Source organism: Pseudochaenichthys georgianus, chromosome 7 (assembly GCF_902827115.2).
Source record: "Pseudochaenichthys georgianus chromosome 7, fPseGeo1.2, whole genome shotgun sequence".
Lineage (NCBI taxonomy): Eukaryota > Metazoa > Chordata > Actinopteri > Perciformes > Channichthyidae > Pseudochaenichthys > Pseudochaenichthys georgianus.
In genome coordinates this window covers 11,240,007-11,264,901 of record NC_047509.1, presented here as the reverse complement: position 1 = coordinate 11,264,901, position 24,895 = coordinate 11,240,007, and the positions used below count along the sequence as shown (strand labels likewise).

The window sequence follows — 24,895 nt, the reverse complement described above, 5'->3', positions numbered from 1 at the left end:
CTGGACCCATCAGCATAATCACTATTTGTCTAACTTTATATGACTAAACCCAGTAAATCCTTTGAAACTATGCTGACCTGGGCTATAATGATCTTAATAAGAGGACAGTGAGAAAGTGAGATGAAAACAAGACAAGTGTCAGTGGGTCTTAAATGAGATTTGAGCCGATCATCAGTTTTCTATTAACTTCTTCTCCACATAAATCCAAAATAATAAACAGTTCTAGCAAACAAGAGCTAAGAAGGTTATTCAAATCTTTCTTTCCTGTATGCGGAATGAGGGGCGCTCTCCAGGAGGTCGTGACCCTGGAATTACTGTGCCTCTCCTCGTCACAAAGACCCCCTTTCAAGCTCTTTCACCTGGGCAATCTGGAGAAAGGGTACATGATAAAGATCACGCACGTTTCATCACCCTCAGCTCAGCTTCACAATAGATAACTCTTGCATATATGTGCTATTTTGCCAGGAATGTTTCTATGAAGGTGAATAGTCAACGGAATAAGGCATTATGGTTATTTAAAAGTGATATCAAGGCATGGATATTATATTTAACTGCTGAATTCAGAGGATGTTGCTTGTATCCTCACAGGAATTTCCTTCAATTTGAGCCCCAGTTGGATTGTTCTTTTAAGTGGATCTCACAACCTCCTGTCAATGGTATTTGTCCAAGCAGACAAGGCTCTCAGAAAGTTTGACTGCCATGTGAACATGACATAACTGCACTGTTGATTGGTCAGCTCAACACTTTAAGGTTGTCTAAAGTCTGTGGATTAATCCGTAATCCAAGAGACTAGACCGAACAAACAACCCCGCTGACCCATTGTGGAGTTCGCATAACCAACTGAGAGTTTAACCGCACACGGCACCTCATTATTATTAAAAAGAAAAAAGTATTTAAGAACATTTATATCAAAGAGATTCGGGTAGAAAGATTTCTAACAGTCAGGGGAAACTTGAAAGCCATAATGTTCAGCGAATGAACAGTTTCGTAATAAAGCAGTTTGAAGAAAAGTATCTTTAATCTCACAATCCTTTTGTGTCTTTTACAATATACCATATAAGGAATAAAAATAAACTTTGCAAGTATTTTTTTTTTACATTTGTGACAGTAAGAAGTCTTTCTTTACCTTCTTATAAATAGTTTATAGCCATGCTCCTAGAGAAGTATGACAGTGGAGTAGAAAGACCAGGTTTAAAGGAGTAGATTTGTCTTCAAAGTATTATGGTTTTCAATATATCCAAGCTTATTCTCAGAACAAAATACTGTAATCAGTTTTCAGATGGTCAAGAACGATAACATATGTTCTTGTTTTCATGTATGTGTACACCATAATACTGTAAATATGATTTTCCAATAGAAATAGTGTTGTGTACTTTAGTCTTTAACAAAAAAGCTATTACTTTTATCATTATTGGGTCATTGTAAAACATAACATTTGCTCTAAAATTCATTTTTCAGTCAGCTTCCAGGTTTAGAATTCACTGTCAGCGTGGCATGTGGTAGGCTTGACCTGTGCAGCCTGTCGCTCCCTTGCTGATGAGAAAGGGAAGGTGCATCTGCTGGCTACAGGCCAGGCCAAGCAGGTCAGGAGAGGAAGGCTTGAGTTGAAAAAAAGAAAAGAGCACCCTGGGAGTTTAGATGCTGCTGGATTGAGGGGAGGGAGATGAGGTTCAGGTTTCAGCTTGACAGGGGGTCTAGGGGACGGACTGGTATTTTGGAATATACGAAGTACCGTACAAGGCACAGTGGACATAAAACCGCGTTGCTTGCCCTTACGCGGTGGGTGCAAAGTGCCAGCTTGGGCCCCGCGTTGGATAGTTTTGGAGGGTTTGACTGCATGGTGCTATAAGTCTTTGGGAGCTCACTTTATACACCACTGACTGAAAACCCGGGTCTTCATCCATCCCTTCACTTCTTACCCTAGCTGCTTCGTGTCTAATATTTAGACATGTTTGGCTTTGTGGATTCAAGGACTGTTCTGCTACTTGTAGCATCCCAATTTGTTTTACTAGCCGTCGTCAGATGTCAGGAAGAGGCTGACCGTAAGTTGCACTGCTTTTCTTGACTTGTTTCTTTTTATTTGCAAAGAAATGTGGATTGTGTCTTTGATGATTTGTCTGACTTGTTGTTGCCTTCCAAATCTTCTCTACCTGATGTGTCCATTGCTTCAGAAGTCTCCTATGATAAGAAGAATGGTGCAAAGTCAATCAAATGTCAGTCGTGTGATGTCAAATGAAGAGCAACTGTTTTGTTTTTGTTGCCAATGCCATCATTCCATGCTATTAACAGTTACTTCCTTGTGAATTGTTTCTGATGGTGTGGAGGCAAACAGGTTATCAATGGTCTTTCTAAGTAAGTAAGTTTCTCTCTCTAGGAATGGTGAGGCTGTCAAGGCACATCAGTGTGTGATGGAGGACCAGGAGAACAAGTGTCCGCTTGTCTCACCTGAGTCCTGCTGCTCAGCCTCTCCTGCTGTGTTTGCTCATTAAGGAGTCAAAGCTTTGAGCAGCACATACTGCAGATGTAAACTTATTGATGCCTCAAAGCCTGTGGATCACTATTTCCTACCGTTATGAAGCGGAAACACTTGTTTGTAGATCGTCATACAAATCAGGATTTTTATTGAAATACATTGAAGTTCAACTGTTTTTAAGACATGTAGACATGAGTAAACCTCACCCACAGGGTTTGGCTGGAGCAGATTCAGGGGGTTTCTTGATGTGAAGTGACAGGGTCAGACAGCCTGACCCCAGGCTCGCAGGCTCAAAGGGGAGCAGGACGGGAGGACAGGGTTCACAGCAGGGAGTCAACAGATGATGGACACTTGGTTGTATTTATAGCAACATTGTCCGGCTCCTAATTGCCTCTTTTACAGCAATAATCAGCATTACATGAACCTACATATTGTAACTAAAAAAGTGGTGGTAAGGTAACAGGCAAAGATTTTAAGCTGTAAGTAGCTAAACTCATTTCTGACCAACTCGTGACATGTGAGTGCTAAGCATCTCTTTCACCAATATGCTGAAGAAACCAAACAACAGCAGTAAGTAGGCCCGGCCCTAAGCTGTGAACACCAAACAAATCACCCATTCTTAATTCTCCAAAGTGTTTGCACTGGCGCTTGACACAGCTATGGGATCCAGATGGAGAAACTTAGAAGGAACCAGTGTTTACTTAAGGCAGAAGCTTGTCAATTGGGCACAGTATGCCTGTAAGAGAGGTTCATTCATGAGAGCAGGCCTGCAGGTTAAATATACTCAGCCAGCCACGTGAAATACCTCAGACACAACTGTTAACTGTGGCTCTTGTTGACATTACTTTTTATGCTGCTATAAAGTTCTCCTTATGACAACTTGGAAGCTTTTTCTTGCACGCTTCATGAGTTATTTTAGAACGTTTTCAATCATAGTCCACACAGCTAATGATTGGTGTATTTTTGGGGTTTGAACCAACACCTGTTCATCAGCATCACAAGAAACAAAGCCAATTACTATCTGTTCGTTAACACCATGCAATCACATTAAGAGGTTTGAATGTCTCTTTTTGTGCACTAATTCATGAACAGCTTGAATTGATACAGGATATCATTCTTCTTCCTCCGCTGACCACTCCTCCTCCATGCTGCGTTCACTCATCCTACTTCCTTGCCGTGCCCTTTGACCCCCTTTCTTCCAATTACTTCTCCACCTTTTTTTATAACATCTTTACCAACACTGTATCTAAAAAAAAAAACCTTTCCCTTTCTAATTCTCTATTTAACCTTCATCTCTGTCCCCCCTCTGTTGACCTGCAATGCTGCCCCCTGCTGGCCACACAGAGGAGGCAGGTGGCTGCATCCAGGACGGCCAGCAGTATAATGATAAGGATGTGTGGAAGCCCGAGCCGTGTCGTATCTGTGTGTGCGACAGCGGAGCGGTTCTGTGTGATGAGATAATCTGCGAGGAGATCAAAGAATGTGCCAACCCTCTCATCCCATCTGGAGAGTGCTGTCCCATCTGCCCTGCTGATGCCAGTGCGCCCATTGGTTGTAATTTATTTATTCACATATCCATAAATAAATTACTCTTTTAGCTTGCATTTATCTCGCCCTTGCCTGGCCAATGCTTTTGAATGGGGAACAGCTTCAGAGTCCGAATACTCTGCTTACTCAAGGCTGCCGCAGTGGCTCATTAAAGCCTCTCAATGTCATTTTAATAGTGTGGGCTGCTCTAAAGCAGTTCACTTTTATGATTTGGAATTAGCAGTAATGATGTTCCCTTTTCAAAAGCTGCCCTCTACATGCTTGGTTTGGATGGAGACCAGACAAGCATCATTATCAGGATCCTCTCGTTCCTGATGAAAGTCTTTTTCATGTGGAACAGGGTGCATCCTGGGATGTGCTGTCTGGTTCTCACCTGCACCTGTAGAGATGCTTCTGCTCATTTTAACTCATGACTAAGATGAAGCCTATGTTCACATTGAGCTTTAACTCAAGTATTTATATGAAGCTCTTCTACAACATGATGATGTCATCAGAGAGGGACCAATATTTTTCTTACCTTTTATGTTTGAGGCCTCATGTCCTGACTGTACAGGTGAACCTGTCGAAGGTTCAAGGCCTCTGCACCCCTCTGGTGGCCTAAGAGGCCGACATGAATGATATATTTAACAAGATATACACTTAGCAGTTAAAGAGACACATATATGTACAGGTGCATTATTTAAAAAACAATAGAAATCTTATCAGAAAAACATCTTTTGTATACATCTGAGTTCCTGCTCGGTAATTGATAGCCCAGGCCATCAGGAGTAGAATACAAGATCACTTAGGCATACATGTATTCTCCTCAAATGTTGTATACATAAACATTATATTCATCTTTGGAGAATACACTTACTGGCACCGGCTGCCATGCTTTATCCAATAAGCTAAGCTTTGCTTGCTTATGATCTTAACTTACATTCATATTTTGCTTTAATGATACAAATACTAAATACTTTCTTAGTCCATGCTTGCTTTTGCTTCATTCCTTTTCAAATGTTATCTTGCCAATAATTTATGCAGATGGGTTCTTTGGGTTTGGTGAATTTCCTTTGATCACTTAGCATCACTAGAGTTTCCTTTCAGGTCCCCTTTTCTAAGAATCACAAACTAGGTCTTTAATCAGTGAAATGTCTGAATTATACTTATTATACTAATTATTATGTCTTATTTGTACATTTTTAATGTTTTGTTCTTCCTTCCCCTCCTTCAAACATCCATCTGCAACATCAGAGACACTCGGTGCTCAGGTGAGGCAATGGGTGATGGGAAAATACAGATATGATTCACTCAGAAGGAACAGTAGAAAAACATCCACATACTATCATTGTTTATTAAGTTGAAGTAACGTTTCTTTGTAAAGTGTGTCAGTCCACTGATTCTCTATGTCCTCTTTCAGGGCCAGAAAGGAGAACCAGGAGACATTGCCGATGTAAGTATGAATCCTCTGCAGTTCATTCTACTGAAGTTATATTGCTTTACACATCCACACTAAACTGCTTTGTGCCAAATATCAATATTAGTGTTCATTTCCTAAGAGAAAAGATTGTCAAACAAAGTCATCTTTGCAATAATTACACACTTTAGTTTTCCTTATTCAACACTGGGCCAAATCATGTCCACAACAATCACAGAAACAAAGCATGTGTTTCTTAAGGATTGGACATTTTTCTACAGATTTATATAGTTATTATCAATGGCGTAGTAATTCTTTGGATTATCCCACTTTTCCTGGAGTTTCAAACATTTGTGATCATTAGAGGGGCAATTAATTGCTGATAAGAGGCTAACTAAAATGTCCAACAATCCCTCATTGAACTTTGTATTACTTGAGGGAAAACAGTGCATTCCTTGGACACAATGAACCCAATCAAATCCTCTTAGGTCTTCTCAGCAACTGTGTTGCCAGTGCACAAGTCAGGTGGACAAAGTAGTCCAAATTAGAGGTTAAAAGGAGGTGATTACTTTTTTCTTTTGTCCTGTCACACGAAATCCTCATCAGATTGGGTCTTAGTGTCCACCTCCTACAAAGCTGGAATGTTCTTTTCTAATTGTAGCTGTTCAGAAACACCCAATACACAACTTAAAAGAAAGGTCTTGTAATGAAGCGTCACTGACAAAAGCTTTTTGTCTCTGTGTGCAGGTTGTAGGACCAAAAGGACCACTGGGCCCAATGGTAAATATCACTTTATTGATTTAATGCATAATCTGAGGGGACTTTTACTGTTTATTATGTTCATTCTACACTTATCCAAACATTGTTCAATGTTGTTGTTTATTGGTAGACAACAATGAGATTCTTGTTCTGAATTCATCCATCGTGGGAATCTTACTAAGACAAATATCTTTAATTCACAGGGCCCCTCAGGTGAGCAGGGATCACGCGGAGAAGCTGGCGCTAAGGGTGATAAGGTAAGAGAAAAGACACCCCAAATCACCCCTCCCCCAATCTACTTACTTATCATCCTGAACAATGTCTCATATTAATGTGAGACTCCAGCATCAGGCTGCTTAACATTGGTACGAGCAACAGTAATTGACCTGACAGAGTTCAGGATAGTTGGAGATTGAAGTGTTATTACTTCTCATTTTCTAAGAACAACTGACTGACCATCATGCAACAGTTAAACAGGATTTCTGACCTGAATCCCCTTTAGTTCTCGTAATGAACTTAGAGAAAATAACCCTCTCTCTTTTTCCCTAGGGAAATGCAGGACCTCGTGGAGGAGATGGCGAGCCCGGCACCCCCGGAAACCCCGGACCCGCCGGCACACCTGGAACACCAGGACTTGGAGGGGTGAGTCTGAAAGCGTTCTTCTGTAACACATGGCATAAAACAGGAAGTTACCAAACCATATAGCCACATTCAGCCCCAAATCCTGCGTCAAATAACAGCAATGATTAGCCAAACATTTAAAACAGTGGAACAACACAAAACAAGATATCACCTAAGGCCACATTTGAGATATAAATCACATGATCAGTATCCATCTTAACCTTATCCAAATCCATGGTTTTCTCTATTTACGAAGAACCTGGTGAATTGAACTGAATTGTTGTGCTTTGAGAATTCCCTTTGCCGATTTGAGTCGATAAACACATGCATACAGGCCCAAAGTAGTAATCAATTATGTATTTGTTCTCTAAATAAGAGAAAGAGAGAGGAATGTGAAGGCACATACAGAAATAATGTCCTAAATGGACTGCAGTATTCTTGCAGAGTGAGCAGAAGTATGAATGCTGAAATGGTGCTGTTCTTTAGCTGATAAATATATTCTACCTTCATGGCTACTGAACCCCTAAGTCATGAGTTCAGTTCTTTGAGTTGCTGCAGTGTGTAATGGCCCACTTAGCTGAGGCAGCTCAGGCAGCATAAACAACATTAACCGTCTCTATCTGGTTGTGTTGTTCTACAGAACTTTGCTGCTCAGATGGCTGGAGGTTTTGATGAGAAGTCTGGAGGCGCTCAGATGGGTGTGATGCAGGGACCAATGGTAAGCCTACTGTCTCACAGAGGAGTGAAAGTTATGTTTTTGGATTGAAAATAGCAAATACATATTGAGACTGATATCCAAATGCTGGACAAATACAATTTCTTAAAATCTCTTTTTGTGGCTTTAGTCCATCTTTCACAATGATGACACCTCATACACTTAGCTTGTCGAGCAGCTGAAACGTAGAAGTAGAAGATGATTGCCTTGCTGCCACCTTGTGGTTCAGTCGGTTCTAACAGAGATGTTAAACCACCTATTTGGTTGATTTGTTACTATTTGCGGTGTATAACCTTTCTGTATGTGTTGTGTCTCTCCTTCAGGGTCCTATGGGTCCTCGTGGCCCCCCCGGACCAAGTGGAGCTCCTGTAAGTAGATGAATTACAGCCGTACATCATTATGTGATCGATCAGTCACATCCAACAGATACTGTTGTTCTCATAAATGAATACATCCCTAATACTTTGCTTTGTCATTTGCACATATAGGGCCCACAAGGTTTCCAAGGATCCCCTGGAGAGGCTGGAGAGCCCGGACCAGCTGTAAGTATCCACACATATCCCAGAATGCATCTGCCCAACAGACTGATTTCACACTGTCACGCTCACATTTTGAAGGTTACACTCCACTCAAAAAGAGAAATATGCTGATATTTATAATGTCAGCGGTATTTTAAGTTTCATTACTCTTGATTTTAATTCATTAACAGTAGATATGATGTTGTTATCTACAGAATATAAGATATTATCCCCCATTACCTTTTATATTGTTTAATGATTTCATTTTGTATTTACTTCAAATGTCATGCCAATAAAGCAAATATATTCGATAGAAAATCCCCTATGTTGTGCTGTAGCCTCACGTTTAGTTGGACATTATGAAGACAGTGTTTGCATTTTGCAGCTCAAAAGTCCGTCTCATATTCTGCGTAACAATTGAATAACAGTCACTAATGATTCATTGTTTGTTTTCACAACAGGGCGCATTGGGACCACGTGGACCATCTGGACCTTCTGGCAAACCTGGAAGCGATGTAAGGCTTCATCATAAACCAACAGTATCATTAAAACATAAGAGCAACACCTACACAAGCCAAGGTCAAAGGTCAAGGCCAACTGAAGAGTAAAACATTTCTTAAGGAAAAGTGAAAACTTATTTTTGTATCTCCTAAAAAACAATGCAACTTGTTCACTATATTGCCTTAGTTTAGTTTCACAATGATGTTTGAGTCAATCCAACACATTGACAACTCTTCATAAGCTCCCTACTCTTGAAACCAAATGCACCACAAGGGGGCACTCTCTCCCCTCACAATACTGCGGAGCATGATGACTTCAGAAACGCCACAGTAAAATGCAGAGCAGCCACACTTTATTAGCAGCTGCTGAACACTGCTTGAACAAATCATAATTCCACTTCCTGTTTGTTTCTAGGGTGATGCTGGCAAACCTGGCAAAGCTGGTGAGCGTGGACCTGCAGGGCCTCAGGTGACTAACTCCACGATTACACCACACGTTAAAGCCAAGAGAAGAACATAGTGATGCGGTTGAGCTTTCCTCATGTTAATATTTTGTGATTTTGTATTTCAGGGAGCTCGTGGATTCCCTGGAACTCCTGGACTTCCCGGAATCAAAGGACACAGAGTGAGTGTTTCCACCTTACTGATGCAATATGAAACCCTTTTCTAACGATGGCACCTGAGGACTGAGTGATGTAGTGCGAGTCCTGATGAGTTGTGTTCCTCTGCAGGGTCATCCTGGTCTGGATGGAGCTAAGGGAGAAACTGGAGCCGCTGGAGCCAAGGTAAGATAACACATAGAGGAAGTACGACTAGTGATGGAATCTAACTAAGTACATCTACTTAATTCATGAGGTACACACACCAGGTACTTCATTACATTTCAGAATCAAATGTACTTCTTACTATACGTTAATTGGTCAAACTGAAAAACGAGTTACTTTGCACATTAAGATAAATATTTCAACATAGAAATAAACCAATATATTATAATGTATTATTATAGTTAAAGCTACCAATCAGTTTATGAAGTCGGTGAAGTCCACCTTTACCATCTGCAACATTAACGTGATGCATCACTAACAGCCAGTTAATGCATAATTAGCCAGTAATATTATGTAGAGCATGTGAGTCTAAACTGGGACATTCTGCCTCATAAGTACTTTTACATTTGGTATTATACGTTTATCTTGATGCTTATTCTTACTTTACTTTTACCGTTGATCATATAAAAGCCAGACTTGTACTTGGAGCAAAGTTCTTCTACACTGTTACTAGTTTTACTTAAGCAAAAATATTTGAGTACTTCTAACTCTAAAGCATATAACGCAAATCAAATTGGTGTGCAGTTCCTTCCATGTTCTCCAATCACTTGTTCTAAACTTCTAATCTTTTCCCCCCATCAGGGAGAGTCTGGTTCTGCTGGAGAGAACGGCGCCTCCGGACCCATGGTGAGTCTCCACTGCTTTCTCTCCTCTGTCATATTATTTTAGACATTAAAGAAGAACAGAATAGGATGCTAGGGAAGATAAGTAATAGGTTTATACATTGAAGCTATGATGATGAAGATGAACTGACGGATCTTATCTTCCTCTGCAGGGACCCCGTGGTCTGCCCGGTGAGAGGGGTCGCTCTGGAGCTGCTGGGTCTGCTGTGAGTCACAAACTGCCTTAACTCACTGAGCGTCCATATGTTTATATACAACAATCATTTCATGGTGTCTTCATTTTGAAGTACTCATCTGATTATGCGGTCTCTTCACTCCACAGGGTGCCCGTGGTAATGATGGTCTGCCCGGTCCTGCTGGTCCTCCTGTGAGTACCACAGTTCCCGCTTTGCATTCATTTGATTGATATCCTTGCCTTTAATGACACAGCAACACATAGATGAGACATGAATCCTAACCTGCATATGTTTTCTTTGTCTACAGGGGCCTCTTGGTCCTGCTGGAGCTCCCGGTTTCCCAGGATCCCCAGGATCTAAGGTTTGTGCAGATCACATTCAAATAAATAATTGTTTTCCTGAAGCAGAACTGGTAGTCAAATAAAGAACCAAAGCCTTGTGAGGGTCACTTCAACCATCACTTAGTGAACCCTACAGTAGATCTCTCTTCAGTCGGGTTACATTCAATAATACAAACCCATGACCTCTGTTGTCTGGTTCTTGTAGCTACTGTTACTCATACACAAATAATACACTTCTGTAGTATATTATACAAACTACTCGAAAAGCTCATCATGAAAGAAAAGGATGCATTTATACACACGTTGTTGCTATAACGATTATTGTGTCTTTTTGTAACAACCATAAAAATACATTCACCTCGAAAAGATAAGAGAGGATTTATGCGAGATTTTGTAATTAGCACATTTTCATCTGAAGTCACAAGTACACAAAAGTACAAGTACAAGAAAACACATAATAATCAACAGACAATAAAAACATCATATTCAGTTGCATTACTTTTTCATAAATATGTATGGGGACATTTTGAAATGGAAAGAACAGGTGCTAATCCCACCATTATTATCTTCAGCCATATGGATTACGAGCCAAATGAAATGTAGAATAAACACTTTTCTACCTGTTACTGATGAAGTCATTGTGTCCTGTAGGGAGAAGCTGGTCCTACTGGAGGCCGTGGATCTGAAGGAGCACAGGGACCTCGCGGAGAGGCCGGCACCCCCGGATCTCCTGGACCCTCTGGTGCATCTGTAAGTTATATTTGTATTCAGTACATTCAGCAGCACTGTTCTGACAAGGTGTTATTTATGAATGATTTCATGTTGACACGCTGCCTGTTCTCTGTCTTTGTAGGGTAACCCTGGAACTGATGGTATTCCTGGATCTAAAGGATCTGCTGTAAGTTTTTGGTTAAAAAGTCATCCATTATTTTGTTGTAATTTATGTATGACTGTTTACTTTATTCTTTATACTAATTCAGTGAAACCAAGCTGTGTCGTAAAAAAGAGAGAGACAGAATCTCGACGAATGATATATATCCTGAGTTTATACATCTTCCTGTCCTCGATACACAAGTAAACGTCTGTGCAGTATTAGCTGCAAAATACATCAACTGTAGCCATACACAATGTAATACATGTTTCTAACTAGTTACATATTACAAGTACCACAGCTATACATTTTATTAATCATTTAGTTACGATTGTTGATGTTTGTTTATATGTATTGCTAATCTTTGAATTATATTTGAATGAACATTTTTTGTTTCTTTCTTCTCCGAAGGGTGGTGCTGGTATTGCTGGTGCTCCTGGTTTCCCCGGGCCCCGTGGCCCCCCCGGACCTCAGGGCGCTACAGGATCTCTGGGACCAAAGGGACAGTCTGTAAGTCACTCAGAAATGAAACTGTAGAATCTTAATACTTCTTTTTGTTGTGATTATTTACAGTTGTCTTCTTTCTTGCCATGTTTAGGGAGACCCTGGTCTTCCTGGATTCAAAGGAGAGGCTGGACCCAAAGGAGAGCTTGTGAGTTGTTCCTACTGAACTGCATTGATTGATTTAGCCCTTAACCACAGGGAAGCCTATTCAAACGAAAAAAGACTACATTGAAGATTTACTTACATATCTACATTTTCCCAGGGCCCTATTGGTCCCCTAGGTGGCCCTGGACCCTCTGGTGAAGAAGGAAAGAGAGGAGCAAGAGGAGAGCCTGGCACAGCCGGACCCCTCGGACCCCCAGGAGAGAGAGTAAGTCATCAGCAGGAACAACAACATCGGTAGAAAGTCACATTATGAATTATTTTATTCACAATCTAATCAAATGTATCTCTGATTGTTTCCAGGGAGCTCCCGGTAACCGTGGTTTCCCAGGACAGGATGGTCTTGCTGGAGCTAAGGTGGGTCCTGAGCCAGAGAGCTGCAGCACCAGAAGGATGCTGCTCTGGTTTATAAAACTACCTGATACATCTCCACCTGATTGTTATTGACTTGCCTGATTTCTTCTTCAGGGCGCCCTTGGCGAGCGAGGTGTTCCTGGTGCTGTTGGGCCCAAAGGTAGCGGCGGAGACCCCGGACGCACAGGAGAGGCTGGTCTGCCCGGAGCCAGAGTGAGTCAGAGCTGTCAGACAGTGTTGATTTCATGTTGTATACGTTTAATATGATTTAGCTGAGATTTGTCCCACCTGATGCATGATGCTAACGATCTCTGTGCCTTTCAAAGGGTCTTACTGGTCGCCCCGGAGATGCTGGACCTCAAGGCAAAGTTGGAGCCCCTGTGAGTACATCATCCATCCAATAATAATCCTGTCATGCCGATCGAAGGTGGCAGGGTTTCATTTAAAAAGATCCAAGACAAAACAGCCACATATGCTTGCATTATGATTCATATATGTTTGCATGATGCACTTTAAAGTGAAAATGTTGTATACTTTCATGACTAGACACGTTGAAATGAATTAGAATGAGATATAATACATAGAAATCATTTCACACTAAAAAGGTTTTTCTAAGAAACATTTAAACAAGACACTTTTTCAAATATGATAACACTTGCCGGTACAAACCCCAATACTAGCAGACTTTGAATGACTGCTCTAACAGACCCCTTCTTGGTGTTAAGGGTACACATTGTTAGCTCCCTTAGATCAAATGTATATAGCTGTCTTTCTATTGAGTGAAGGGTGGAAACATTTAAGATAATTAAACATTTGAACTGCTAAAGGATTGAGGGTAGAAGCACACATGGGTGTGTAACCTGTACTAGGTGGGTATATGGGGAATAAAGATAAATACATGTTACACCTGTTTGAGAAGGAGAATATGAAAGTATATATTCTTCTGGATCTAAAGATGGAGGACTAAAAGGTTTCCTGTAAACATAGTTTGGCCCAAATACTGCAGCTTTTAAAGGCCTATTTCTGTGCATATGATTTCTTAACAATCTTGAAAAGCTTTTGTACATTGTGTGGCATTGCCTTTCTTCTATAATACAAATACAGGTACTGTGTACCCTAGTATAACTATCTTAGATTTAACATATGTGATGATCACTGACATTATTGTTATATCTGAGTTTCAGTACTGATTTCTTACCTTTTACTTTCACAGGGATCTAATGGAGATGACGGTCGCCCCGGACCCCCCGGCCCTCTGGGAGCCCGTGGACAGCCCGGCGTGATGGGATTCCCCGGACCAAAGGGAGCCAATGTGAGTTAATAAGAGCAGGAGCAATAATACACATGTAAACACATCTATGGCTAGATCACCAGTACTCCGACCCGTGGTGTTTACCTCGCAGCACTCCAAGATAAAAAGAGCGTTTATTAACAGTGATTTCTCTTCCTCAGGGTGTAGCTGGAAAGACAGGAGAGAAGGGTCTTGTTGGTCGTCCTGGACTGAGAGTGAGTACATTTTCACCATTATTACTTATTATCATCATTTTCTATCTCCGGGTCACTTTTCATAAACGAAATACTTCTCTCTGAACAGGGTCTTTCTGGAAAAGATGGTGAGACTGGATCTGCTGGACCTTCCGGCCCTGCTGTGAGTATTTCAGCGTAATCACATGATGTGAGAGAACAGTTTTAACTGTCTCTTCTTTGACTGATCAGCTGTGTTTTGGTTCATGATAGGGACCCGCTGGAGAGAGAGGAGAGCAAGGACAGCCTGGACCCAATGGATTCCAGGTGAGTTAAATATCCCCGATACGCTGGAATCAAACAAAAACAATATCATATTAGTGTGACTTATTTTCAATATGACTTCAAACTTTGGACATGATAAAGTGCTGTGCAGACCAGGTCAACACAGTGTTGGAATGTGTTAAGTACATTTGCTCACAGTACTTGATTATTTCAATTGTATGCACCTTCATACTTCGACTACACTACATCTCAGAGGCAGACATTTTACTTTAGCTCCATTTGTCCGACAGCTTTACTTGCTTTCAAAGATCTGTATCCACTTCCAGTGAAAGCCATATATCTCCAAACTCGGTGATTTTAAATCTGATTGTTGCTCATAGATAACTCTATGATGTTAAGGATGATTGTTTCTTTACTTATAAGTTGAGAAAAAGCCTCTTGGATCAGCTGAAAACATGCATTGTCACTAAGCTGAACACAAGAAATGCAAAGCTGAACTCAGGGACAGTTGACTTTTTAACCAATAAATGACTCTCCCAGGACAGCAACGCTACACACATCATGATCTTCTAAAATGTGGTGTATTGCTGCAGACTAAACTACCGACAAAGCAGTTTAAATTAGCACGACCAAACATCCGCAGCAATAACGTACACTTTAACGCAGCAAAAACAATATTAATACTGGAACATCATATATAGTGAAACACTGTTTTTCACAATGACTACTTTCTCCTTTCTCACTTTGGGTACATTTCTCTAATATTAAATCCATACATCTGACATTATTAAGGTTTTAGGTGCAGACGTTTTCATTGTAACATTTGTACGGTGTGCCTGTACTGCTGGCAGTGTCTGACTACTTTGTCCAGCACAGATAGTGACCCAGTCTACATGTACAGATATCATATAATAACTCTCTTTGCTGTTGTTCTGCAGGGTCTGCCTGGACCCAGTGGGGCCCCAGGAGAGGGTGGAAAGCCCGGAGACCAGGTGAGTGACATTTAGGAAAGAAAAAGGTTACTTGAGATTAGTTTCATCTGAAGGTCTGACAAACTCATCAACCCTGCACAACTTCCTTTGTGAATCAAATCTTCTTATAGTGTTTTAAAGTTACAGTTTAGTTAATGTTATAGTCTCAGTTATTTATATTATTCTTTTTCTTATTTAATTAGTCTTTTTTAGTCAATGTATATAGATTTGGACTTGCAATGTTATTTATTTGAACCTGTCTCATTTACTTTTGTGATTGTTGTGAAGGGGATGCAGTAAAAACGCATTTACCCTTAAAATATTCTGTCTATGCTGAAAAAAAGTGTCCCATACCTTGATCACCTTAATCTAATCCGACAGATGTAATACTCAATACTCAATGTCCACACAGCTGTTCCAGTGAATCAATAACTGAGATTCTCTCTTGCTATAAGATGACCTGTCTTGTCTTTTTTGACTGACAATAACAATGAGGGTTCAGCATACGCTTATGATAGAGTATTGTAAATGTGTGCAATGATTTCAAAAACTCAAGCTGTTTCTTTCTGTTTGCAGGGAGTCCCTGGAGAGGCCGGAGCTAACGGTGTTTCTGGACCCAGAGTGAGTTTCCATGTTAAACCTCCATTACATTCATTTGGAAGTAAAGAGTAATACACATACTGTTTCTACATGAGCATATCGCATCATATACACTTTTGGTTTCATAATTTGATTTTATCATCTTGGTACAACTTATGACCCAACAAGCACTCCCCATACCGCATACCTCATACCGCATACCTCATACCCCATACCTCATACCCCATACCTCATACCTCATACCTGAGCATGTGCAGCCACTTTCGGACCCTCGTGCTGATTGAGTTCCTTTGTGTCTGCTGACAGGGTGAGCGTGGTTTCCCAGGAGAGAGAGGAGGTGCTGGAGCTCAGGGTCTGCAGGGACCTCGTGGAATCCCTGGTACCGCTGGAAGTGATGGACCCAAGGTCAGTGGAGACTTTAGATTCAAATAGTTGTACTTTCAGGTATAGCAACATATCTACCAGTTTAAACTAGAGCAGCTCTTCCATGGCTATTTGAATTGTTCACTATGAAGCTGGAAAGATTTTACATTCAGGCAAGTTTTATACATTAAGTTAGTTGACTGACACGATCACCTATTTGTTCTTCAGGGAGCCATTGGACCATCTGGTTCTGCTGGATCTCAGGGACCCCCCGGCCTGCAGGGTATGCCCGGAGAGAGAGGAACTGGTGGCATCACTGGAGCCAAGGGAGACAGAGTGAGTAGCAGATCTTTGTCTCAATGCTCTTATCTTATAACATGATTGATTATGTCTTGGAGCACATGTTATACCCTGAGACATATTAAGCTTTCTTCTTTGTCCAACAGGGTGACAACGGCCAGAAGGGACCTGAGGGAGCTGCTGGAAAGGACGGTGGTAGAGTGAGTACAAAATAAATCCTTGATGTCAAAGTCAAGCTTCTTTTAAACCCTGTATTCTCTTGTATTAACGCTCTTACCTCCCTCAGGGTTTGACCGGTCCCATTGGTCCTCCTGGCCCATCCGGACCCAACGGCGCCAAGGTGAGAATAACAGTTTGACCCTTTGATATTTCAAGGGAAATAATATCAATTGATTTGATTTGCTTTGTTTGGATTGACTGACTGGTTCTCTACTTTCCAGGGTGAGACTGGAGCTTCAGGACCCAATGGTGCTGGCGGTGCGCGTGGTGCTCCTGTAAGTACCTCTGCGTCTGAAACTGACATCTTACTAAAGAAGAATCTTCTACCAAAAAGAATCTACCTTGCTCAACAATGTTGGAGACAGACTGGTGGAAAGAACATTACATTTAAGGCGATCCTTAACATATTTAATACGATATTGGAAGAGTAAGATTGAACGTGAAAATCAAAAAAGAATTAGTCGATACCTTAGTGACATATAAAAATACTAACACACAAAACCAACTCCAATCAGAGCATACTATAGATCATTCATTTAAATATTATATAAAATACATTAATATCAGTGACAGCCCTAAGTAGAAAACATAATAATCAAGGTGTTGTGAGGAAAGAGGATGTATTGGTCATTATTCCAATCTGAAGGAGCTTTAAACAAAACAAGCTTTCTGAGCTATTGACTTAGTGACTCGATGAAGATAAGAAGAGAGATGTTAAAAGTGTCTCAATTGAACAGAAACATGCCATCATCTCTTTTACCTCGTGAGGGGAATCAAAATGATAACATTTCCAAATAAACTGCAGCAGATTTGTTTGGTCTTTTCTTCTCAAGTCTCAAATTGAATAGCATCCTCTGAGCATCCTGCTGCGTCTCCTAAGGGGGGTGCAAAGCACTGAGGCTCTGCTTTCCTCTATCAAGACATTACCAGACACTTTACTGCTTGGTCTGTCACTCAAAGGTTGTAACATGGTTGTGAATATAAAGGGAAGGGAACGTGAGTAAGATTCATATTTATCTTATCTAGCTATCTAGTGTATAATTTCATTGTTCCTTCTATAACTTCTTATATTAAATATAATAGTATAGCATAAATATGACCCCATGCTGACGTCTCTTCTTCCTGCAGGGTGACCGTGGAGAGGGCGGTCCTCCTGGCCCTGCTGGTTTCGCTGGACCTCCTGTAAGTAAAGTCACCACCGCTGTTCTCGTTCAGATACAACAATTGAAATACAGAAATTGTCAATATAACTGTTCTATTTAAAATATCCAGGGTTCAGACGGTCAGCCTGGTGCCAAGGGAGAGCTTGGAGAGTCTGGACAGAAAGGAGATGGCGGTGCTCCCGGACCTCAGGGACCCTCTGGAGCCCCTGGACCTGTGGTGAGTGCCGCTAATCTTAATAAACAAGTTAAATCCTGGAAGGTCTAAATGTCTTCGCCTCACACTTCTGGATCTGTGCCGTACGTCGCAGTCTTTGTAGTGTAACATCAACATGAGTTGTTGTTCCTCTTTTTCAGGGACCCACCGGTGTATCTGGACCTAAAGGAATGCGCGGTGCTCAGGGCGCTGCTGTAAGTTACTGAAACTGAAACGATTAATTGAAAAGCCATTATTCAGAAATGTTGATAATCCATTAAAACAAGTTTCTTTGTCACAACTGGTTATTTTATGATAACTTGGGTTGACCAAAGTGCTAAGCAAATTTAAGTAGACAACAAGTAAAATATCATCGTCTGTGACATCTTAAAAAGCCTATAAGATGTTGTGCTATTATTTTAAATTGTAAAGTATCTCAAATCTGCAGTCCCAAAATCATAAAGGTTAATTGTTATTACTGGCACACAGAGAGATAAGGCCTTAGACCAACCCACAGTGGGCTATCTGATAACATCCAGCAAACCGTAAAGATGATAGTGACAGGTTGGGTGTGCTAACTGAACTCGTGTGCTCTTTCTCAGGGCGCTACTGGTTTCCCCGGTGCTGCTGGGAGAGTTGGAACTCCTGGTCCCAATGTGAGTGTTTCATCAATACCCCCCAGAGGAGGAAATGGATTTACTGAGTCAATCTAAAATGACTTGGAGTGTGTTTCCGATCTCACCCACTGATATTCTCTCCGTCCATCGCAGGGTAACCCCGGTGCTGCTGGTCCTTCTGGCCCGGCTGGTAAAGACGGACCTAAGGGCGTTCGTGGTGATGCCGGTCTCACAGGAAGACAGGGAGACGGTGGGCTCCGTGGACCCGCAGGAACACATGGAGAGAAGGGAGAAGCTGGAGAGGATGGACCTCCTGTGAGTTTCAATTCAACCCAACAACTGAAGTTTAAGAGAACATGCAGTCGGGCTGGACAATATTATAATTGAGATTGTTAAATCATATTAAAAAGTAATGTATTCTTCTGTTGTTTATATTGTGATATAGGCGAGGCCTGTATGCATTTAATTTAAAACTGTTAAGGATTTCAGCCATATTGCCTAGCCATAGATTCTGACTCACATCTTCTCTTCCCTCACTATTAGGGTCCCGATGGACCTTCAGGAGCTATGGGTCTGGGTGGATCTCGTGGTATCGTAGGTCTGCCTGGTCAGCGTGGAGAGAGAGGTTTCGCTGGTCTCCCTGGACCTTCTGTAAGTGCTTGACGCGACACGTTGTCCTTATAAAATCGATTTGACATGTCGTTGCATCTTCATCATTTGAAAGTTCTTAAAACTAAACGTACTCTGTGTTTAGGGAGAGCCTGGTAAACAAGGATCCACTGGTGGTGGTGGCGACCGCGGACCCCCTGGACCTGTGGGACCCCCAGGACTGAGTGGACCTTCTGGAGAGATTGGACGAGAGGTGAGCACTACACACTAACACCAACAGAGAAATGTAGGAACAGGAATTACAATATACTCAGAAAATAATGCTTTATTTATTGAATCACATTCCTGCCATGTCGTTAAAACATGTGTCTGTGTCTCAGGGTACCGCTGGATCAGATGGACCCCCGGGTAGAGATGGATCTGCTGGAATCAAGGTGAGAGCCTCACAACAATCTGACAGTCTGACAAGTGTTTTTTAGACCTGCTGGTTTGCCGAAGTCCTAACCTTGTGTCCTCTTGTAGGGAGAGAGAGGAAACACCGGACCCGCTGGTGCCCCTGGAGCTCCTGGAGCCCCCGGATCCACCGGACCTGTCGGACCCCTCGGAAAGCAGGGAGACAGAGGAGAGGGTGTAAGTAACACAACATACAACATACGACATACTACACAGGCACTATTCATCTTCACTTTATAATAAACTTTTTAGAGAATTTGTCCCATGAAAATCATTGAACATGAGGCACCGTAGGATTCCAACACATATGCAATTGTTTAAATCGTTTTCTGAAGATTAGGCATTAATGATTATATACAAAATATGTATCTAATATATCTAAATTCCTTTTGGACGATTACTATAACCATATATTTGTACAAAAGATATCCGACAATAAATAAACATCAACATAAAAGCCTAAAGAAATTAAATAAGTTCACAGAGTACCACCTCTGCGAAATACTGCCATTAGATGAGGTAAAATACATTTGCCATTTATTTGGCTGAGGTGGTAAAAACCCTAATGTCACCATTGACTTGCAATAATACCTTTAAACAATAATAATAAAGTACACAGATATTCCAGAGACTACAATGTGTGTGTGTCTGTCCTCTTACTTGACTGTTGTCTCTTCCTTCAGGGCGCTCAAGGACCTGCAGGACCATCTGGCCCCGCAGGAGCCCGAGGAATGGCTGTGAGTATCTCCAACTACAATACCATGATGTGGCTTGAGATCAGATTCAGGTCACTCAAAGTGCTACACATGTGCAGCCATGCATTTAAATACTTGTTCAATCTTCACTCCAGGGACCCCAAGGACCCCGTGGAGACAAGGGAGAGTCTGGTGAGACTGGAGAGAGAGGACAGAAGGGTCACCGTGGATTCACTGGACTGCAGGGTCTACCTGGACCTCCTGTAAGTATAATCTAAATCTCTTTTTCATGTCACTTCCCTTCCTCTGTCTGTTCTACTGTCTCATTGTATTGTCCCCGTCCTAACAGGGCCCCAACGGAGACTCTGGATCCGCCGGACCTGCCGGACCAAACGGAGCTAAGGTAAGGAAACTGAGTAAAGCAAAGGGCTAAAAGAGGAGAAAAGCTATTTTTCCATTTCTATCCAGCAGCTTTTACACCCGAGATATGTGATGGTAATGAAGGGCATAGGTTAGTCTTTTTGTAATTCTCCAATCACGTGAAGAAGACTGGGACAGGAAAGGCCACGTGCTTTAATTACCCAGCGCTGTGATAAGATGGCAGCCGAGGCATTTTGAGATTACTCTCTGGAAGGACAGGGGCAGAGGGACGGTGATTTGTGAAACCACTCCTGCTGAGATCTGAAATGGACTTCCTGGATTAGCTAAGCACTGCCTGATAAGGGAAATGAAGAGAAATGTCACCGTGCAAATAATCTTCATGCATAATAAGGCAGAGGGTCTGGGGTGATTAACAGAGAAGAACTGCTGGCCCGTTTGAATAGCTTAATCAGATTTATTTTCTTATTCAGAATGGTTCTGAAATATACTGCAGTTTAGAAAATGGAGTAATATTTCAGACATGCTAGCTTCTACTGGCTTTAACTTGAACACTTCCTGTTTCTGTAGGGACCTGGTGGACCATCTGGACCCGCTGGCAAAGACGGATCAAATGGAACGCCCGGCCCCATCGGACCCCCTGGACCTCGTGGACGTTCTGGAGAAAGCGGCCCTGCTGTATGTCCACAAAATAATAAAAAGATCCATAATCTCACCACAAGCCCTGCTACAGTCTATAACTGATTCCCTGATCAATGTCCTGCTTTCCAACCTTCAGGGTCCTCCCGGAAACGCTGGACCCCCAGGCCCCCCCGGTCCTCCCGGCCCCGGCATCGACATGTCTGCCTTCGCCGGTATGGGTCAGACTGAGAAGTCCCCCGATCCTCTGAGGTACATGAGGGCCGATGAGGCCTCCAGCTCCCTGAGGCAGCACGACGTTGAGGTGGATTCCACTCTGAAGTCCCTCAACAACCAGATCGAGAACATGCGCAGCCCCGACGGCACCCAGAAGAACCCCGGCCGCACCTGCAGAGACCTGAAGCTGTGCCACCCCGAGTGGAAGAGCGGTAAGTCAGCCGTGGGAAAAGATTAAGATTGGAAAGCATTCAATAAGCTTGCCCTCTATTTCTAGACTTCATTCTTTTAAACCTCATGCTTCCATCTCTCCAGGAACCTACTGGGTGGACCCCAACATGGGCAGCATCGCTGATGCCATCATGGTGTTCTGCAACATGGAGACTGGAGAGACCTGCGTGAAACCAAGCATCGCCGAGGTGCCAAAGAAGAACTGGTGGACAAGCAAGAGCAAGGACCGCAAACACGTCTGGTTCGGAGAGACCATGAATGGAGGATTCCACGTGAGTCAATTTATAATCTCGGTATAACTGATCTTAATAGTAAAAACGATCCTAAAGGTGCTAATGACATCCCTAAATCTTCATCTTACAGTTCAGCTACGCTGATGACGGCCCTGTTGCCAACGCTGGCAGCATTCAGCTGACCTTCCTGAGGCTCCTGTCCACAGAGGCAACCCAGAACCTCACCTACCACTGCAAGAACAGCGTGGCCTACATGGACCAGGCCTCTGGCAACCTGAAGAAGGCTCTGAAGCTGCAGGGCTCCAACGAAGTGGAGATCCGCGCCGAGGGCACCAGTCGCTTCACTTACAACGTGATGGAGGATGGCTGCAAGGTGAGCGCAGACTGCAGCAAAATAGAGACACAGGAAGCTAGACTTTAGTAGCTAGTTTTACATTTAAATGATTTTTGTTGTACCATAACACTTCTCTTAACCCATTTTTCTATTTCCACCCAACAGACACACACAGATCGATGGGCCAAGACCGTCATCGAGTACAAAACAAAGAAAACCTCCCGTCTGCCATTCGTGGACATTGCTCCCATGGACATCGGAGGAGCGGATCAGGAGTTCGGAGTGGAAGTAGGCGCAGTCTGCTTCTTGTAAAGTGGAATATCACAATGGCCCCCCAAAAAGAACACAGGAAATAAATAAACTCAAACCATGAACATTAACACACACACTTCCACAATAAAGAAGACTGGAAATTTATAAAAGAAAATTGATACTTTTTCTCTCACAACGAACAAAGTGCTCTCCAAGTTGTACTCCCTGGAAGTTAGCACTGAAGGGCACCGGCAATATCCGTACACCACACCAGCATCAACCCGTCAACCCGCTTCCTGAGATCCAGCCATGTTTCCCATGGCCCACTGTTGACGGGGACGAGTCAGAGCCAGGAGGAAGAGGGACCAAGCGAACAAGTTATGGAGAACAGAAACATGACTTGATGTCACTTATTTATTGTCTAACCTGAATGGGCAGAGTTGAGGTAGGACTGGACGGGTTTACTTTGTCAGTAAGAGAAGCCCCCTTTCCACTACAGAACAGCCGCACAGCCTCTGTCCCAGTCCTACTCCACCTCCCTCCCTGTTGCCCTCCTGACACACAAATACGGCATTTTGAATCAGTGTAGACCAAAAATAAAGGCAGTAAAATCAAATCCAGGTTCTCCACGCCTCTCCATCGTGAGCAGGAGTTAAACCTTTACTGTGTATTATAAATCCTTGGTTCTATTGTTGTAAAAGTCTGTGTTTATAAACAACCAGATGGTCTTATATATATTTCCACATTATGTGTGTACATGTGTCTATATGCACACCAACACTTTTTGGAAAGTGAGGTCACCTTTGGGATGTATGTTTCCATGATACCCCTCGACTGACCATCAGAGGAAGGCCCAGTTATCATCCCCCCCCCCCAAAAAATTTGAAAGAAGTTGAGGGATTTTTTATTTTTATTTTATTGTAGCCGTCCGGATTGTTTAAAGCTACCTCACTCTGAAAAACAAAGTGAAAATGTTTAAATCTGGGATCTGGGGCTAAAAGGCCATTTATGCTTTGGGTTGCTCTCTCTTCAGAAGGTGCTATGAGTTCTTTAATTCAGTCTCCGCCCAACGCCCCCCCTCACAAACCCTTATTCCCACTAGCCTCACACCACACACTCACACTCCACCCTGCAGTCGGGTAAAGAAGGGGAGACATGGGCTACTTTGGAAAGCCTCCTCTGGAAAGCCTCAAAGGGGGCTTAGAGGAGGGTCGCTCAAAAACAAACCAGGGTGGGTTGTCTCTGTGTGTGTGAGGGCGTGTACATTTTTTTATTAAGATCATTTTTGTTTTGTTACACTTCTAATGGATGTAAATTGGAAAATAAAAGGAAAACCGGAATAAGAATGCAGTTGATTTTTAATTGTGTTTTGAATAAAAACAGAAATAGCGTGGGGACGTATTTCTACTTTCAACAGAACAATTCACGTGTGCTCAAATGTTTTTTTTTTCTGTTATACTTCATGAGGTCAGTTACTCTTGACTGTGAGTGGAGAGTGTGTGTGTGAGTGTGTGAAAGTTTAAGACTGTGTGTGTTTAATATGAGAGTCTAATAACAACAGGAACAGAAGTACTGTATTTGTTCTGCGGTGTCAGGGTGGGGCTGGGTGCAGATGGCTCCTGTTTGTCTGAACTAATAGGCATAAATAAAGATCATTTTGTGAATGAACTGAAGTCAAGTATCTTGTAGAGTAATTATGATTCTGAGTTACTGCGTCTCATACTGTGGCCAGCTTCTTCTCCGGTCGGTTCTGAGTAATAGAAGCTTGACTTAAGCCTTCAAAGCAATATTCTTTATTCAAAATATAAAACACAATTAGCTTCTCAAACGTAACATTTCGTACACATGCAGATCCAAATCAGGACACACAAAAACATGCTAGTAATTCAGATGGTGATGAGAACAAAAACAATGACAATTATTATTAGGACCGCGGAAAAAACAAGATTAATGGACATTTAAGGGACAACTCCACTGATAAATTATAAGGAAGTGAGTTTACCAGACGTCCATAGCTGCTCATCTGCTGGATCACAGTAGCTGCTACACCAAAATGTTGGTGGTAATGTTGCATTGTGGGTAATCGTGTAGGCACCTGGGCCCAGGAGTTCAACATTTGTAATCCCTATTTGATCAAATCAGATTTGGATTGTGGTTAGTTCAAAACCAAAAAACAGGATTAGGATCACTTTGATATCCGATCAGATCAGGAAATCCAATCCAAGCTTTAATCTGGATCAAATCTTCAAAACGGGGTAGTTCAAACCGACAACACAGGATTGATCCCAAAAAACT

At 42.1% G+C, this 24,895-nt stretch overlaps 1 protein-coding gene across 1 annotated transcript in view; it reads left to right on the top strand.

Annotated features, from left to right (window-relative positions):
- The window catches only part of col2a1a (collagen, type II, alpha 1a), a 30,099-nt gene extending 5,952 nt beyond the window's left edge, over nucleotides 1-24,147 (top strand). Inside the window, exons 3-55 of the mRNA XM_071203673.1 lie at nucleotides 3,818-4,024; nucleotides 5,255-5,271; nucleotides 5,421-5,453; nucleotides 6,165-6,197; nucleotides 6,380-6,433; nucleotides 6,726-6,818; nucleotides 7,438-7,515; nucleotides 7,836-7,880; nucleotides 8,001-8,054; nucleotides 8,492-8,545; nucleotides 8,946-8,999; nucleotides 9,102-9,155; nucleotides 9,262-9,315; nucleotides 9,937-9,981; nucleotides 10,130-10,183; nucleotides 10,300-10,344; nucleotides 10,461-10,514; nucleotides 11,146-11,244; nucleotides 11,348-11,392; nucleotides 11,777-11,875; nucleotides 11,964-12,017; nucleotides 12,132-12,239; nucleotides 12,335-12,388; nucleotides 12,500-12,598; nucleotides 12,712-12,765; nucleotides 13,599-13,697; nucleotides 13,838-13,891; nucleotides 13,980-14,033; nucleotides 14,123-14,176; nucleotides 15,073-15,126; nucleotides 15,682-15,726; nucleotides 16,012-16,110; nucleotides 16,297-16,404; nucleotides 16,515-16,568; nucleotides 16,655-16,708; nucleotides 16,809-16,862; nucleotides 17,716-17,769; nucleotides 17,860-17,967; nucleotides 18,105-18,158; nucleotides 18,546-18,599; nucleotides 18,714-18,875; nucleotides 19,104-19,211; nucleotides 19,315-19,422; nucleotides 19,550-19,603; nucleotides 19,692-19,799; nucleotides 20,306-20,359; nucleotides 20,473-20,580; nucleotides 20,667-20,720; nucleotides 21,266-21,373; nucleotides 21,474-21,762; nucleotides 21,866-22,053; nucleotides 22,145-22,387; nucleotides 22,514-24,147. Of these exons, the coding sequence (XP_071059774.1) occupies nucleotides 3,818-4,024; nucleotides 5,255-5,271; nucleotides 5,421-5,453; nucleotides 6,165-6,197; nucleotides 6,380-6,433; nucleotides 6,726-6,818; nucleotides 7,438-7,515; nucleotides 7,836-7,880; nucleotides 8,001-8,054; nucleotides 8,492-8,545; nucleotides 8,946-8,999; nucleotides 9,102-9,155; nucleotides 9,262-9,315; nucleotides 9,937-9,981; nucleotides 10,130-10,183; nucleotides 10,300-10,344; nucleotides 10,461-10,514; nucleotides 11,146-11,244; nucleotides 11,348-11,392; nucleotides 11,777-11,875; nucleotides 11,964-12,017; nucleotides 12,132-12,239; nucleotides 12,335-12,388; nucleotides 12,500-12,598; nucleotides 12,712-12,765; nucleotides 13,599-13,697; nucleotides 13,838-13,891; nucleotides 13,980-14,033; nucleotides 14,123-14,176; nucleotides 15,073-15,126; nucleotides 15,682-15,726; nucleotides 16,012-16,110; nucleotides 16,297-16,404; nucleotides 16,515-16,568; nucleotides 16,655-16,708; nucleotides 16,809-16,862; nucleotides 17,716-17,769; nucleotides 17,860-17,967; nucleotides 18,105-18,158; nucleotides 18,546-18,599; nucleotides 18,714-18,875; nucleotides 19,104-19,211; nucleotides 19,315-19,422; nucleotides 19,550-19,603; nucleotides 19,692-19,799; nucleotides 20,306-20,359; nucleotides 20,473-20,580; nucleotides 20,667-20,720; nucleotides 21,266-21,373; nucleotides 21,474-21,762; nucleotides 21,866-22,053; nucleotides 22,145-22,387; nucleotides 22,514-22,660 (4,370 nt within the window). The 3' untranslated portion in view covers nucleotides 22,661-24,147. The remainder of the gene's footprint in view (nucleotides 1-3,817; nucleotides 4,025-5,254; nucleotides 5,272-5,420; nucleotides 5,454-6,164; nucleotides 6,198-6,379; nucleotides 6,434-6,725; nucleotides 6,819-7,437; nucleotides 7,516-7,835; nucleotides 7,881-8,000; nucleotides 8,055-8,491; nucleotides 8,546-8,945; nucleotides 9,000-9,101; nucleotides 9,156-9,261; nucleotides 9,316-9,936; nucleotides 9,982-10,129; nucleotides 10,184-10,299; nucleotides 10,345-10,460; nucleotides 10,515-11,145; nucleotides 11,245-11,347; nucleotides 11,393-11,776; nucleotides 11,876-11,963; nucleotides 12,018-12,131; nucleotides 12,240-12,334; nucleotides 12,389-12,499; nucleotides 12,599-12,711; nucleotides 12,766-13,598; nucleotides 13,698-13,837; nucleotides 13,892-13,979; nucleotides 14,034-14,122; nucleotides 14,177-15,072; nucleotides 15,127-15,681; nucleotides 15,727-16,011; nucleotides 16,111-16,296; nucleotides 16,405-16,514; nucleotides 16,569-16,654; nucleotides 16,709-16,808; nucleotides 16,863-17,715; nucleotides 17,770-17,859; nucleotides 17,968-18,104; nucleotides 18,159-18,545; nucleotides 18,600-18,713; nucleotides 18,876-19,103; nucleotides 19,212-19,314; nucleotides 19,423-19,549; nucleotides 19,604-19,691; nucleotides 19,800-20,305; nucleotides 20,360-20,472; nucleotides 20,581-20,666; nucleotides 20,721-21,265; nucleotides 21,374-21,473; nucleotides 21,763-21,865; nucleotides 22,054-22,144; nucleotides 22,388-22,513) is intronic.
- Nucleotides 24,148-24,895: the final 748 nt, after the last annotated feature.